Here is a 15,692-nt window from a genome sequence, read left to right on the forward strand (position 1 = left end):
TCGCCTGAAGGGCTGGTTAGACCACAGATTGCTGAGCCTCAGCCCCAGAGTTTCCAGTTCAGGAATCTGGGATGGGGCCCAAAATGTTGCATTACCGACAAGTTCCTAATGATGCCGATGCTACTGGCCCAGGGCCCCACTCTGAGAGCCACTAGTTTGGCCTGAACATGCTACATGAGTAGTAGGAACAGGTAGCCCTAGTGACCTGCCTGCCTCACAGCTAAGTCCTATTTGTACGACACAGTGTGTTCATTTTTTAGGTGGTTACCTACCAAGAGCCAGGACATCTAACAGAAAACAAACTGATGGTTGCCAGAGGAAAGGTGTGAGGGGAAGATGTACAAAATGGGTGAAGGGGAATGGGAGATACAGGCTTCCGATTATGGAATGAATAAGTCATTGGGGATGAAGGGCACAGCATAAGGAATATAGTCAATGATACTCTAATACTTCAAGGGATACTGCAGACTCGTTTCTGCCCCATGCCCCTGCCTCCCTACTCCTTTCCAGGTGAGCCTCTGCTCTTGGCAGGTATGTTGGGTAGGCAAGGTTGCTTATCACTGAAGAGAATACCCTCATGGGGTGCTGCTGACTGACTTCTCAGGGAAGGGACAGCTCTGGGGACACTCTGTGCTGTCTGGGACTTCAGTGGGGCCCCCAACATACCAGGGTACATGCAGAGGACGCAGGGATGGGGTAATGAGACCCCTCAGTTCTCTCGTGTGGTCATCCACATTTTATGATTCCACAGCCTTTGCTGAGGCTGCCACCAAAGCCCCATTCGGTCCCTTTCAAGGCCTGACTGACCATGAATAGAAAGGAAGGGCCTCATGGAAGAGTGTGGGGAGGAAGGACAGCACAAAACGTGGCAGGAGGGATATAGGAAAAGCAGAGAAGTGCCATAGTTTCCAAGGTGTGGCATTACACGATGCCACCAACGTCCACCTCCAGAGTCCAGGGCAGCCTCGCTCCATCGCTGGGTCACAGAGTACCTCATCATACTGAGACTTCGACTGGCTCCTTGGATCGTCCCGGGGAAGAGTTCGTCCAGTTCCACCCAGCTCCTTCCCCTCCTCCTTCCCCCATCTCCTCCAAGCAGGGTAGACTGCCTGACCCAGCCCTGTTGGGAGGTGGACTCTGGAGGAGGGACAGGGTTCACACTCTCTGAGTGGCATGCTGGGGGTCATTCCTAGAGTCTAGGGGTGTCCTGGAGCTGATCCACCACGGAAGAACTTGCTGCTTGGGTGTCAAAGGGGTTCCCTGCTCCCAGGCAGGAGGCAGGGACAGGGGGCCAAAATAAGGCTGCAGCATCCCTTGAAGTGCTTCTCTTAGGACTCCAAAGGCAGCAGAGCAGGGTCAGAGCCGGCTGAGGACAGAACCCCAGGAGCACATGCGGTATCCATGCAAATGTACAAAAATACCTAATTTTTCTAAAGTTCACTTTGGACTTTAGAGAAGCAGCCCAGAGCCGGGGCATGGCAGGATCACCACCAGCTTTGTCTCTGGGTCCCTAAAATAAGAAACACAGTGCCCAACCCACACTGAGTATGCTGAGTGCTGAAAGAAGTGTGTCCCAAATAAAGACTAGCCATAAAAAAAAAAAACAAAAAAAAAAAAGACTCAAATCCTGAGCAGGCCTGCTCCCAGGTGGAAACTGCATCTGGAAGTTCGTGAAAATCACAGCCAGCCATAAGGTACACAGTTGATTCAATTTCCTATTCCTGGTCCAGAAATAAGGAAGTAAAGGGAGACTTTACTAAATGGCCAGTAAATGGCCAAGGTGAAGAAATGCCATGGAAGATCCCCACCCGGGAGAGCTAATGGCCCAGCCTGGACTTCAAATGTTTGAAGACCATGTCCGTCACAATGGCTATGCTGATGCCCTGTGTGCAAGCAGGCACAAGGGTGACTCAGGGACTAGATGTCACAGGCTCCTAGGGCATTTACAGCAACTACAGCACTTTGCCCAGCTATGCATAAGAACATGAAAATATTACAGAGCAGAATTGGGAAAAGAATGTAAAAAAGCAAAAGACTGATTTATCTCACAAGCACAAAAGACTGGACATAATGTGAATTTAACACGCTGGTCTTGACACAGAAAGGCTGTATTTAATTTTTAAAGTAATTAGCATACACTCATGTTGTATCCCATTTTGGCCACGGTATCTACAAGTTCACTGCCTCGCATTGGCCTCACTGACATGTTCAGCAGTAGCCCACCTATTATCCTATAACCACTCATGAGCCCCTCCAACATGCCAGTCCAAGCACATTCCATTTCGATTATGGAAAATGCAGGAAAGTCACCCATCATTATCATGATCAGTTTCAAAGATGAGACCATCTGCTTTTATTGCGGTTTATGACTAGGGAGCAGGAACTCCCTCAGCAAATCAGACCTGTGAATCTGGCAGGTGTTAGCACTCAGCGGAACTGGGTTAGAAAACCGGAGTCTACAGCCATACCACCCTGAAGACACCCGATCTCATCTGATCTCAGAAGCTAAGCAGGGTTGGGCTTGGTTAGTACTTAGGGGGAGAAAACAGGAAACTGGGGAGCCCAGGCCAGCCCTGCCTAGTCTCTACAAGACCCCTGGCCCTACACCAGGTTTATTCCAACAGGAAAGTGACCCCAGCGGGGCCTCTGCTTGCTGATGCACCATGGCACTCTTGCCGTGGCCTCTGGGCACACAGACCTGTGGAGAGGCCTACAAAGTACAAAACAAGGTATCCCCAGGCTTTCCTAGGATTGGGCTATCCTAGCCCTGGCGGGTCCACACCCTCCTAAGGAATGTTGACCCTACATCCTCAGGAGGCTTTCTCAGACCAGGAAGCGCCTCCCCAACTCATACCTCTCCTACATCCACCTGGCCCTTAATAGCCTGAGATGGAGACACATGGATGGCATCTTTCTAGAAATCTGCCCTGCCAGGGGCTGCCTCCATCACTCTGCCCTGCCTGGGACAGAGCCCCATCCTAGAGCCATGGTTTCTTCTATTAGGTAACTGATCCATGTATTTTTTTTTTTTTTGAGAGAGAGAGAGAGAGAGAGAGAGAGAGAGAATCTTAAGCAGGCTCTACACCCAGCACAGAGCCCAATTGGGGGCTCGATCTTACAACTGTGAGATCATGACCTGGGCTGAAATCAAGAGTCAGATGATTAACCAACTGAGCCATCCAGGCACCCTGTAACTGATCCACCTAAAGAGAACTTGCTCCAAAGAAGAAAAATCCCCATCTTCCCAACACCCCAAAACTGTGACTCAAGAAATGCACTTTTTCATAAGACTCGAAAAACCACTGGGCCCAAACCATTGTTTAAGGTTTCACTTTTTTGGGGGGGAGGGGCGGGAGGGAAGAAAGGCTTTTTAGCAAAGCGAGTTGTTAGGGTCCTAGGGGTACAGGGCAAAAACCAGCAGTGACACCTATTGCTGAAAGGGACAGCAGAAGTGACAGGTGAAAAGGCAAATATGAAATATGTTAGTGCCATCTATTGGCAAGAGTAAACAGTAACAGAAATGATTCTGTACAACAGCAATTCAGATCATTAGAATCCTGGTAATTACGCATCATCTGAAGAGCACTCTGGGGTTTACAACAGACTTTTACATCCAACTAACTTCAGTATGTTGGGATACGAAAAGCTCAAAGATGCAGGCTTTACATGTGGAAGCAGAGGGCAAACCCAGACCTACGGGCTTGGCTCATATTAACTCTTGGATTCCGTGACTCAGACCCCAAACACAGATGTGGCCAGGTCCCAAGGGACAGACTCCAATGCTGAGAAGACTGGGGCTGTCCCGAATTCCCACCCCAGTCCACAGTGACATCCAGTCCATCACTGGGAAGTGGGCAGAAGAATCCTGTGGTCAGACAGATTTGTTCTGGTCAGTCCCTCAAAGGAAGCAGACAGACAGCACCCTATGCCTACAGCTTGTGCACAGATGCCTGGTGGTGTGTGGCTGTGGAAATAGGATTTAGAAAGATCATTTCTCTAGGGAATTCTTTAAGTCTCTAATGTGAACCCACCTCTGCAGCTGGGAAGGAAGGGAGAGGACTCACAGGTGAGCCCTGCATCACTAAGCCTCCGGCTGCAAATTCAATTGCTTTCTGCACATAAGGAATGGCAGTGCAGCTGCTAACACCAAGCAGACACAAACTCTGGGTGAACGAGAACAGGCATCGTAACCTGACTCCATACTGAAACGGGAAGCAGGCATCTGCCCTGAGATGGCAAGAGCAAATCCACGGACAGGAAGGAAGCATCCTTTCCCTTATGCCAAATCCAGATCGCTGAAGGGAACAATTAGCTCTCAGGTAGTAAGGGAAAGGTGAAAGGGGAGAAGTAGGAAAAGTAAAAGGATCTAGAACAGAGAGAGGACTTCGTTCATTTTCCACACAGAAGCTTACTAAGCATCTACTAAGGGCAGGCTATGGTGCTAAGTCCTAGGAAAACAGTGATGAATCCTGCCTCGAGAAGCTGATCGCCTGTATCATAAAGACCTCAAGTTCTGGGAAGCAACAACCAGATTACATCTTACTCTTTTTACATGGCACCATGCTCAGCAGGAAATCAATGGATGTGTTGACTAAATGAATATAGGAACAGGTGGCTTAAGAGAATAACTCCTAGTAAACTCACACCCTGGTGTTTGAAGTTTAGGGCCAGCTTGGCAGGGATAAGTCTATAGATAGAGGAACAAAGAAAGCCGTAAGATCAAGACATCACTGAAGGTTGCTAAGAGAACAGATTTTAAAAGTCCTTATCACAAGAAAAAAAGGTTTGTAACTATGTACGATGACAGATGTTAATTAGACTTATTGTGATCATTTCACAGTGCTTACAAACATTGAATCATTATGTCATACATCTGAAACTGTTGTTACATGTCAATTACATCTCAATTTTTTAAAAAATCAGACAAAAAAAAGATCTTAATAAAACTCAAAAACTGCTTCCACTAATAACAAGTGCTTCTGATAAAATTCTAGTAAAACAGAAATCCAAGGACATTTCATTCACATCAGAAAGACTAATCAACTACCAGCATCATATTTAATGGTGAAATAGTAAAGCCATTCTCCTTCAAATCAGAGAAAGAAAGAATGCCCTTTTTTATTACTACTACCTAATGCTGTCCTAGGTATCCTAACCAACACATCACGGCAAGAAAAAGAAACGAGACCAACTACAGAAAGGTGGAGACAAAATAATTATTTATCAATTCTATTTCTGGTCACTATGAAAGCAAGAGGATCAACTACCATTGTTAGAATACATGATTTCAACTCAGTAGTTAAACTGATATAAAACTTAGTAACCAGATAGAAAATATATTGCAAAGAGAGTCTTTACACCAGCAAAATTTTTATTAAACATAATGCATAAACTTATGACTTGAGCAAAATCTAAATCAAGAATTCTACAAAGTAAGAAAAGATTAAAATATAATCAGATAAATGGAAAGGATAGCATGTCCACGGATTAGTTGACTTAACATGAGGAAAAATGTCAGTTCTTCCCATATTGATCTGGAAGTTAAAAAATCATAATCGAAATGATTTTAAAAATCATTAAAGAAAGTGACATCATTATCAAATATTTAAATCCAGTCACTAGGAATGTGTTATTGATACAGAAACAAGCAAACAGATCCATGGAACAAAATAGAAAGTGCAGAAACAGAAGGTACGTGCATATGTGCGTGGGTACGTGTGTACGTATGTGTCTGCATTGATACGCTAAAAACACAGAGCATCACAAGGCAATAGAAAAAAGCTGACCCCAGGCCAGTTACACTAGAAGGGGCAGCCATAGGCATTTAGAAGCTCCCCAGTGTCGAGTCCTGACTAGGTACGCAGGCAAAGGAACAGCCACGGGACCCATCATAGGCAGCATGGCCTCCAAGTGGATCAGCCTCAGACACACTCATCCAGAATCAGTCTGGATCAACGCTGTCCAACAGAAAGATAGTGTGAACCACATATCTAATTTTAAATTTTCCAGCAGCTGCATTAAAAAAGAAATACTTTACATCCAAAGTAGTATCATCTCAGCCTGTAATCAATAGAAAAAGTTATTCATTCTTTAGCCATACTTCGTCTTCAGAATCTGTTACATATCTTCCACTCAACTGACATCTCAATTTGGACACTAAATTTTCATCAAAAACACTTGATCTGTAGTTCATTTTCATAAAATTTATAGTCGAGAAAGGAGATCCACATGCCCAAGTTGTTCCAAACACAATTATTAGAACAATAATTGAATCAATTATCAGTTTTTAAACTTTAATTCACTTCCTCAGTCACAGCCATATTTCAAGTGCTCAAAAGTGAGCCTCATGTGGCCAGTTGTTAATGAGTTAGACAATGGAAGTCCAGAATCCTCCACTGCGACTCCAAACCCCAGAGTCTCACACTGACCACCACACCTGTTGGAGACTCAAAGTCACCGTGACCTTCCACATTTCTGGAATCAAACCCAAATTCCTCCATCTGTTAGCTATGTAATCATGGGCAAGTCTCTTAATCCCACTAAGCTTCAGTTTTCTTTTTCTTTTTTTTTTTTTTTCCAACGTTTATTTATTTTTGGGACAGAGAGAGACAGAGCATGAACGGGGGAGGGGCAGAGAGAGAGGGAGACACAGAATCGGAAACAGACTCCAGGCTCTGAGCCATCAGCCCAGAGCCTGACGCGGGGCTCGAACTCACGGACCGCGAGATCGTGACCTGGCTGAAGTCGGATGCTTAACCGACTGCGCCACCCAGGCGCCCCAAGTTTTCTCATCTATAAAACAAGGATGACACTACCCATCCTGTAAAGTTCTGAAGATTAAATGCAATATTACCAATGAGGCCTGGCTCACAGAAGGCATTGCATGTTGGTTCTCTCCCTCTATATCTGTATAGTGTTTATGATTTTCCAATTTACTGTTTTATTTGCTTCTGACAACGGGATGGGAGGGCAAATATTATTATCCCCATTTAAAGATGAGAAAACAAAGTTCAGAGAAGTTAAGGGGACAGCATAAAGTCACATGCTGGTGATGGTGCAGGAATTCTCACCCCAGCACATCTGGCTCTGGGTTCACTGCTTCTCCCACAGAACAGCGCTCCAGCCTCAGCCATGCCTCAGTCTCCAGCTGCCTCTACCCTACAATCCAAGAGGAGGGTGGGAGCTCTGAAGCCGAGGCCCACAGGGCTCCTCCCAGGCCTCAAGGAAGACCCGCTCTCCTCTGCATCTTCCTGGCAGCTGGTTGGAGAGGTAGCTCAGGAGCCTGCGGGCCTGGTTCTCACCTTGTAGTCAGGCACCAACGTCCTTCTTCAGAGCTACAGAGAACAAGGAGGAAGGAACCAACCACTCCTCAAATGGGGCAGAAGAAATGGAACAAGGGAATGAGTTAGGCTCGTCTTCTATCAAATTGAATGCAGATGATCTTAACTGTTCTCTGGACTTACTGAGAAGGGAGACTCCAGCAGGCTCCACCCCAAAGCCTCTGCTGGAAATCTTCAATTCCACACAGAAGCGAGAATGAACAATGGACAACTAACTACACACCGCAACCAACATGGTGAATCACAAGGGTATTGCTAAGCGAAAGAAGCCAAGCCCTCTAAAGGAAGCATACTGCGTAATTCCATGTATGTGAAATTCTGAAACAGTCAAACTAATTTATGCTCAAGGACTTTCAGAACAATGGTTCTGGGACTGGTTGGGGGTGTGTGGGGGAGGAGTAGACATCAGGGTCAAGGGGCTTCAGGGGAGCCAGTGCTGCTATTTCCCGCCCTGGCCCTGAGTGCTGGGCACGTGACTGTGTTTGTGAAAATCCAGCATGTGCACTTTTCTGTATAGTTATGCTGCAGGAAAAACTTGATACTAACTTTCTGGGGTGATGGAAATGTTCAATAAATCGATCTGAGTAGTGGATATAGGTATATGTCAAGTGTCATTCATCTGTTCACTAAGGTTGTATTTTACTGTTTATAAATGAAACACAGGAAGTTACACACCCCCCAACCAAAAAAAAAAAAAGTTTTAGGAATGTCATAATTTTTCCTCCTAAATTTAAACAACTTTAACCTCACTAGCTTAACCTTAAGTTCTTATAAAAAAATTAGTTTATAAATACTAAATACCTACCTGAACGTTAAGAAGGTGTTATGAAATCAAAATGACTCTAGTATATAACTACAGGCCCTAAAATATCTCTTAAATGTATTATCTTAAGAGATGGTGCTACACACCTTCCCTCAAAGATACCTTTGAGGGTATCTTGAGATATATTATCTGCCAAGCAGATATATATTTACCGCCAAGCCTTTTCCCCTCCCAGTTTGAAGTTTGAAAGAGGGCTTAAGCCCAAGCAAAAATGGTCATAGATTCCAAACTTGTATGGTCAAAATCAATAAGACTTTAGATCAAAGCACTATCCTTTTACAAAACATTGTATTAAGTTCAGACATTGGGCGCCTGGATGGCTTGGTTGGTTAAGCATCCGACTTTTGATATTGGCTCAGGTCATGATCTCACGGTTGGTGAGGTTGACCCCTTGTCTGGCTCTCCACTGACATCATGGAACCTGCTTGGGATTCTCTCTCTCTTTCTTTCTCTCTCTGTCTCTCTCTCTCTCCCTCGCAGTTCTTTGCCCCTCCTCTGCTCACACTCTCCCTCTCTCAAAATGAATAATAGGGCTCCTGGGTGGCTCAGTCAGTTAAGCATCCGACTTCGGCTCAGGTCATGATCTCGCGGTTTGGGAGTTCCAGCCCCACATCAGGCTCTGTGCTGACAGCTTGGAGCCTGGAGCCTGCTTCGGATTCTGTGTCTCCTCTCTCTGCCTCTCCCCCACTTGTGCTCTGTCTCTCTCTATCAAAAATAAATAAATGTAAAAAAATAAATAAATAAATAAATAAACTTTTAAAAAGTTGTTTATTTATTTATTTTGAGGGGAAAGAAAGCATGAGAAGGGGAGTGGCAGAGAGAGAGGAGAAAGTGAGAATCCCAAGCAGGCTTCACACTGTCAGCATGGAGCCCAAGGTGGGGCTCGAACTCACCAACCAGGAGATCATGACCTGAGCTGAATTCTGATGCTTAACCAAGGGAGCCACCCAGGCACCCCCAAACTAAATAAATAAACTTTTAAAATAATAATAAATGCAATCATTGAAAAAGTTAGAATATCAGCTTCTTAGGTTTCCAAAATAATGTGAGAAAACTCCCCCAGGAGATAGATGCAGACAATTACTGGTCCCTTATCTTGTCTATAACTCAGTGTGCCAAACAAATACTATATTTTAGTACCTGAGTATTTTTTAATATATACTCTTAGCAAGGTAAGTTAAATTCCCTACAAATTTTATTATCAATTCAGGAACACTATTTTTAGGCTGTTGAATGTCCTTAAGTTCTTTAAGTAACAACCCAAGTTCAGCATTTCAAGATCTGCTAAGACCTAGATCTGCTAAGTCCTTTTATTCTGAGGACCAACATCCCAAGGCCAACCACTGAGAATATCTGCAAAACAAGAATACTTATTTCAATATGGTCAATAATATTGTAACAACTTTGTATGGTCACATGGTAACCATACTTATTGGGGTGAACATTTAGTAATATATATAATTGTCGAATCACTATGTTGTATACCTGAAACTAATGTAATACTATATGTCAACTATACTTCAATTAAAAATTTTTTAAAGTAAAAAATACTTATTTCATATTGCAAAATTCTCATTTGTCCCCAGAAGTATCTAATCTGCTATAAAACATCAACAACATATTTCACCAAAACGATTAAACAATGGCACTTTAATAAAGTGTTACTTGTCTTATGAGAAATGAAGAACTTCTTGAATATGAACCTAAATTCCAATGTCCTGAGGGAGGGGCTATAAACGACAGAAAACAGGAATATAACTCTGCTTTACAAAAGGAATACCCTGGGGGGAGGGTCCTGAACAGGGACAGCAATGATCTCAAAGGGACCAATGTGACCTAAAACAGCCATGCCCAGTATTATTTTCAAACCAGGCCATACCCTGCGATAGTCAGTCTGACATTCACATTGTCCACATACTCTCAATGCGGCTTCTTTTTAAAAAATAAATAAATAAGGATGGATTTTTAGGGGCACTTGGGTGGCTCGAGCCCCGCATCAGACTCTGCACTGACAATACAGAGCCTGCTTGGGATTCTCTCTCTCTCTCTCTCTCTCTCTCTCTCTCCCTCCCTCTCTCTGTCCCTTTCTCTCCTCTCTCTCTCTCTCTCTCTCTCTCTCTCTCTCTCTCACACACACACACACAATAAAAATAAACTTTAAAAAAAATAGGTTTTTTTTAAGTTTATTTATTTTGAGAGGGGGGAGGGGCAGAGAGAGAGGGAGAGAGACAATCCCAAGTAGGCTCCACACTGTGAGTGCAGAGCCCCATACAGGACTCGAACTCACAAATCACAAGACCATGGCCTGAGCTGAAATTAAGAGTCGGGTGCTTACCCGACTGAGCCACCCAGGTGCCCCTCAAAGCGGCTTCTTTTTTCTTTTTAATAATTTATTGTCAAATTGGCTAGCATACAGTGTATACGGTGTGCTCTTGATTTTGGGGGTAGATTCCCATGATTCGTCGCTTACATACAACACCCAGGGCTCATCCCAACAAGTGCCCTCCTCAATGCCCATCAAAGCAGTTTCTTAATGAATGACCTGAATTAAAACAAGTGACAAAGGTATGTCAATACTTTTGGGGATGACAAGAAAAAAAAACCGTCTTCTCTCTCAGTAACACACACACAAATGATATAACTGGCTCTATGGCTTATTTTTTAATCCTCTGAATAACATTCTTGAGCAAAGACAAGTTTCAGATCAACTGTCCTTCTGAACCATCTCCTACATTATAAGTCAGTGAACTCACACACAATCAAATGCCAAGTCCTTCTTGCAAAGAGAGTCTTACCTGTGAAAAGTTCAGCCCATTCAGTGGATGGCACTGCTCTTCCACCTTTTCCACGGCCCCAGTCTGTTTCCTCAGCCGCTCAGCCTCCTGAGCAAGGTACAGGTCTAAGACAGGCACCCCACGGGACTTAATGTCCACTTCGGTCAGGGAGTTGACCATGAGCATCACCCAGACGGGCCTCTTCCGCTCCCAGTTCCCCGCGATGGCGTTGAAGAGGTAGTCCGCATAGAGCCCCTTGCCACGCTGGTCTGGGGTCATCCACGAGGGCATCATGAGCTTGACGTACTCTAGGTGGCGCTTGAGGCGGCAGTAGATGTCCCTGGGGAGCACGTCCTGGAGGTTCTCGCCCTGCGGCAGCATCTGACAGCTGGTGAGGGCCGAGATAGTGTAGGGGTCCGTGAGGTCCAGCTCAAAGTACACAATGCTGCTCTGCTGAAAAGCCTCCTTGGAGTTGTCCGGGATAAAGTCCCAAACCCGGGTGTATGGAACGTGGATCGTGCCAAAGAAGTAAGATGGCGGATCTCGCTTTATGGTCCACAAGAAGGAATTCAATTCACTCTGCTGAAGGGAAAAGAAAGGCCATTAAGTCATGATATGTAGAGTCAGAAAGCTGAGAGGAGAAAACGAACGGGAGAGACAAGTCACACTGCGAGAGGAAAATGATCAAAGTATGATTTAGACTTTGGAGTCCAGGTAGATTCACCTGCCAGCAGCAGGAGTCCTCGATGCAGCCTTTTCCCTTTGTCCCCCCAGAGTGTTGATTAAAGTCGAAAAAGCAATAGCAGTCTTTACGTTTGCCCTAGCAATGAACGGGGCAGGAGATAAGGCAGGGACTCTCAAGGGATTCTGAGGACACAGCTGGTACCGATGAGGGGACACCTGAGGAGACACTGTTGCCTCCCGGGCAGGCAGACTGATTGTGTCTGCTTCTTCAGATCTCAAATCCAACACTCCCAAAAGCAGTGGCTCTCCACGGCTGCCCATTCTCTCCCAGTGGTTTTCCAGGCTGAGCAGTGGTACACATCCACCCGAGGCCAAGCCATCGTGCCCTTTGCCCCTGAGTAGCTCAGTTTCAACAGCAGGCATTTAGGAAGTGTCTGTTTAGTAACAGACCCTGGACAAAGAAGGGCACAGGGCAGCTCTCGAGGACTTCAAGTCGTAAGGTCAGATATGAAGTGAACCATGAACCAAGCAACCCAGAAATGTGAAACTCCGGGTTTACAGAAAAGAAATGGAATACATTCCCTTTACAAAAGGCTTTAATTTCAGCAGTCTTTTAAGTAAGTGTGATGTTCTCCTGTACTGTGGAGTTTCAGCTCACAATCAGTTTTTGTTATTGTCACTGTTATGTTCTACAAAGTCATCACAAACACTGAAGTACCAAACAATGAAGCACTGCTCCTAGGAGAAATCCAAGGGTTAGGTTCCTACAAGCCTCTGGTCACAAAATGTTCATCAACAGATAAATGCATAACCTTGTTTTGTATGTGCTCTGTTGAAAAACACCTTATTTAATACATGTTGCTGATTCACTGACATTGAACTCACAGCCAACAGCATGACAACTCATGCCTGAACGAAGCTCATCTAACACATACATTTTCTCCCTGAGGCACATCACAGCCTCCTTGTGCTTAGGAACACTCGATACTATCTATGCCTGGTTATTTTAAACAGAGAGATCGCCACAAAAATGCAAAAAAAAAAAAAATGCAGCATTAAGTAGATCACCAAAAGGACACTTACTCACTCGTTACTTGTTTGAGAGCTGAAACAGAGCACTGTATCAATTTATTCCACCTCAGCTGGCAGTGTGTGCATCAGGCACATGGTCTGCCCATGAAAGTGCCACAGGCATTGGGTTTATTGATCAATTTTAGAAAGTAGCTTAATTCACAAATGTGAAATCTGCAAACAATGAGGATCAGGTGTGTTTGCATTTGTATGTTCATTGTTGAAGCTACAGCAACTTGTCTTCAAATGATATGTTACACAGAATCTCAAAATCTAAGACAGATGAGAGCTGGTTGATGCAGGGGCCCCATTCCCCATTCTCACAGACTTCAACCTCTTCTCCTCCCATTCCCCTGCCACCTTCTGACCACCCCAGAAGGCAGAGGTGGACAGGTAAACACAAGGCCTGGGGGTGATATAATGGGCGGGGGGCAGGGAAGATCAGTAGCAAATGAGCTCACAGCTCTGGATAAAGGCGATTGGCTATAAGCAGCCTGAGCCACATGGGAATAGGCCCGGTGCTCCAGAATGGGCTTTTCAAAAGCAACTAGAAATCCCGAGTTTAAATAAAATATTCCAATTGGAAAATGGAACCTCCATTTTCTTATACACCATGCAAGCCAAACAGAACATATCTCACTAGTCCCCAGCCTGTGACCTTGTTTTTTGTTAAGTATTTAAATTGCGGGGTGCCTGGGTGGCTCAGTCGGTTAGGCATCCAACTTTGGCTCTAGTCACGATCTCATGGTTCGTGAGTTCAGGCCCCCCATTGAGCTCTCTGCTGTCAGTGAGGGGCCCACTTTGGATCCTCTGTCTTCCTTTCTCTGCCCCTCCCCTGCTGTGCTGTCTCTCTCTATCTCTCAAAAATAAATAAACATTAACAAGAATTTTTTTAAGTATTTAAGTTACAGTTCTACTCCCACACCCACCTTTTTAAAAACACACAAATGGGTGAAAGAAGCCTAAATTCTGCTTCTATTTCAGCTACCCCACCGAGATATTTAAAAGCCACTTCATTTCTCTGTACCTCAATTTCTTCATCTTTAGGAGTTAGATAACAGTACTTGTCATAGGTTATGGGAATAAACAAACTAGGCAGGTAATTGTTAAATGAATGAAGAAATGAGAGAAAGAATGTATTTCTAATACCTATTAATGATTGAATCAATATTAGGAGAGGAATCGTGTCCAGGGTCTCCAGCCAACCCTCAAGCATCTGCTTATGGAGTAACGAATGTCCCAGGGTTATTTAAGCACATCAAAAAGCCAAATGGAAACTCTACATCTAAAACAATGGCTGCCAAAACTAATTAAGCAGTCCAGGGTCTCACTGTTAGAATTACATCAAACCAGTAGAAAAACACTGGTTAACTAGATGCTAATCAAAAGCCGAGACTGACAGTTATGGCTTTGGTTCATTTAAAATGGGTAACAAAGGGGGCGCCTGGGTGGCTCAGTCGGTTAAGTGTCCGACTTCAGCTCAGGTCATGATCTCACGCTCCATGAGTTCGAGCCCCGCATCGGGCTCTGGGCTGATGGCTCAGAGCCTGGAGCCTGCTTCCGATTCTGTGTCTTCCTCTCTCTCTGCCCCTCCCCCGTTCATGCTCTGTCTCTCTCTGTCTCAAAAATAAATAAACGTTAAAAAAATTTTTAAAAATAATAAAATAAATAAATAAATAAATAAATAAATAAATAAATAAAATGGGTAACAAAGGGCACCTGGGTGGCTCAGTTGGCTGAACATCCAACTCTTGATTTCAGCTCAGGTCACAATCCCAGGGTTGTAGGATCAAGCCCCAAGTCGAGCCCTGTATTGAGCCCCACATTGGGCTATGAGCTGAACGTGAAACCTGCTTCTCCCTCTCTCTCTCCCTCTGCCCCTCTCCCTGGCTTGTGCTCGCTCGCTCTCTCTCTCTCTCTCTCTCAAATAAAAAAACATTGATAACAAAATAATTACCTATAAGTGTAACTGGTTTGGTAGAGGCAGCCTTCCAGGTAGAGGTTTAGTTTGGAGTTTGGTTTATTTGTTCACTTTATTGGGAAGAAACGATAACTGAAGGGCCCTGAATGGTGATATGTCTGGGCACCACAAACCTATACAATGGATCTGCTCACACAAGTTACAGTGCCTCCCAAAGGACGTATACCCACTTTCCAACCAGGAGACACAGTCAAGAGCTAAAATGTTATTATTAAAACCACAGACACCTAACTCATTTTCATCTGCTAGGAGCTTTTGATATTAAATAAATATATTCCCAGGAAAATCCAGTCCATACTGCAAGATCACGGCTGAGATTGGGGGGTAGGCAGAGTGGAAGGCGTGGTTTCATTTTGGTTTGGTTTTGCTTTGTTTTTACCCACTGCCTTTAGTCTCCCTAAAGTCTCATCCTACCTCAAAATACCTACACTTCTCTTTAAACAAAATCTATTCAACTATATGTATCCATTTTTATTTATTTATTTATTTCTGCCTTTTCAATTAGTATTAGTCTAGAAATAGAGTTGCTGTATGATCTTTTTGCTGAAAACAGCTCATATTTAAAAAACAAACAGGGGTGTCTGGGTGGCTCAGTTGGTTAAGCGGCTGACTTTGGCTCAGGTCATGATCTCGCGGTCCGTGAGTTCGAGCCCCGCGTCAGGCTCTGTGTAACAGCTCAGAGCCTGGAGCCTGCTTCCAATTCTGTGCTTCCCTCTCTCTTTTCCCCTCCCATGCTCATGCTCTGTCTCTTTCTGTCTCTCAATAATAAATAAATGTCAAAAAATTTTTTAATAAATAAATAAACATTAAAAAAATTAAAAGCAAACAAACAAGACTCAGGTGCTAGCATCCAGCCATGTAATAACAGTAAGGACACTAAGAACAGCGGCTGTTATCACATATTCACTGTGCGCCAGAGACGATCTAAGCATTGCATATGAATGCTCCTACGACATGCATTCAACGTGCACACGTTCCACAATTCTTTAGGCTGTGCTTATACATGCCAGCCACTGTTG

General features: G+C 44.3%; 1 protein-coding gene across 5 annotated transcripts in view; it reads right to left on the reverse strand.

Moving 5' to 3' along the window:
* The window catches only part of TRABD2A (TraB domain containing 2A), a 54,333-nt gene that overhangs the window by 33,258 nt on the left and 5,383 nt on the right, over positions 1-15,692 (reverse strand). For 4 of the 5 annotated variants that reach the window (XM_047853874.1, XM_047853877.1, XM_047853876.1 and 1 more), the window contains exon 2: positions 10,959-11,519. In XM_047853874.1, the coding sequence (XP_047709830.1) occupies positions 10,959-11,519 (561 nt within the window). The remainder of the gene's footprint in view (positions 1-10,958; positions 11,520-15,692) is intronic. The other variant, XM_047853873.1, reaches the window with a different exon arrangement.

The sequence above is a fragment of the Prionailurus viverrinus genome, chromosome A3 (genome assembly GCF_022837055.1).
Source record: "Prionailurus viverrinus isolate Anna chromosome A3, UM_Priviv_1.0, whole genome shotgun sequence".
Classification (NCBI taxonomy): Eukaryota; Metazoa; Chordata; class Mammalia; order Carnivora; family Felidae; genus Prionailurus; species Prionailurus viverrinus.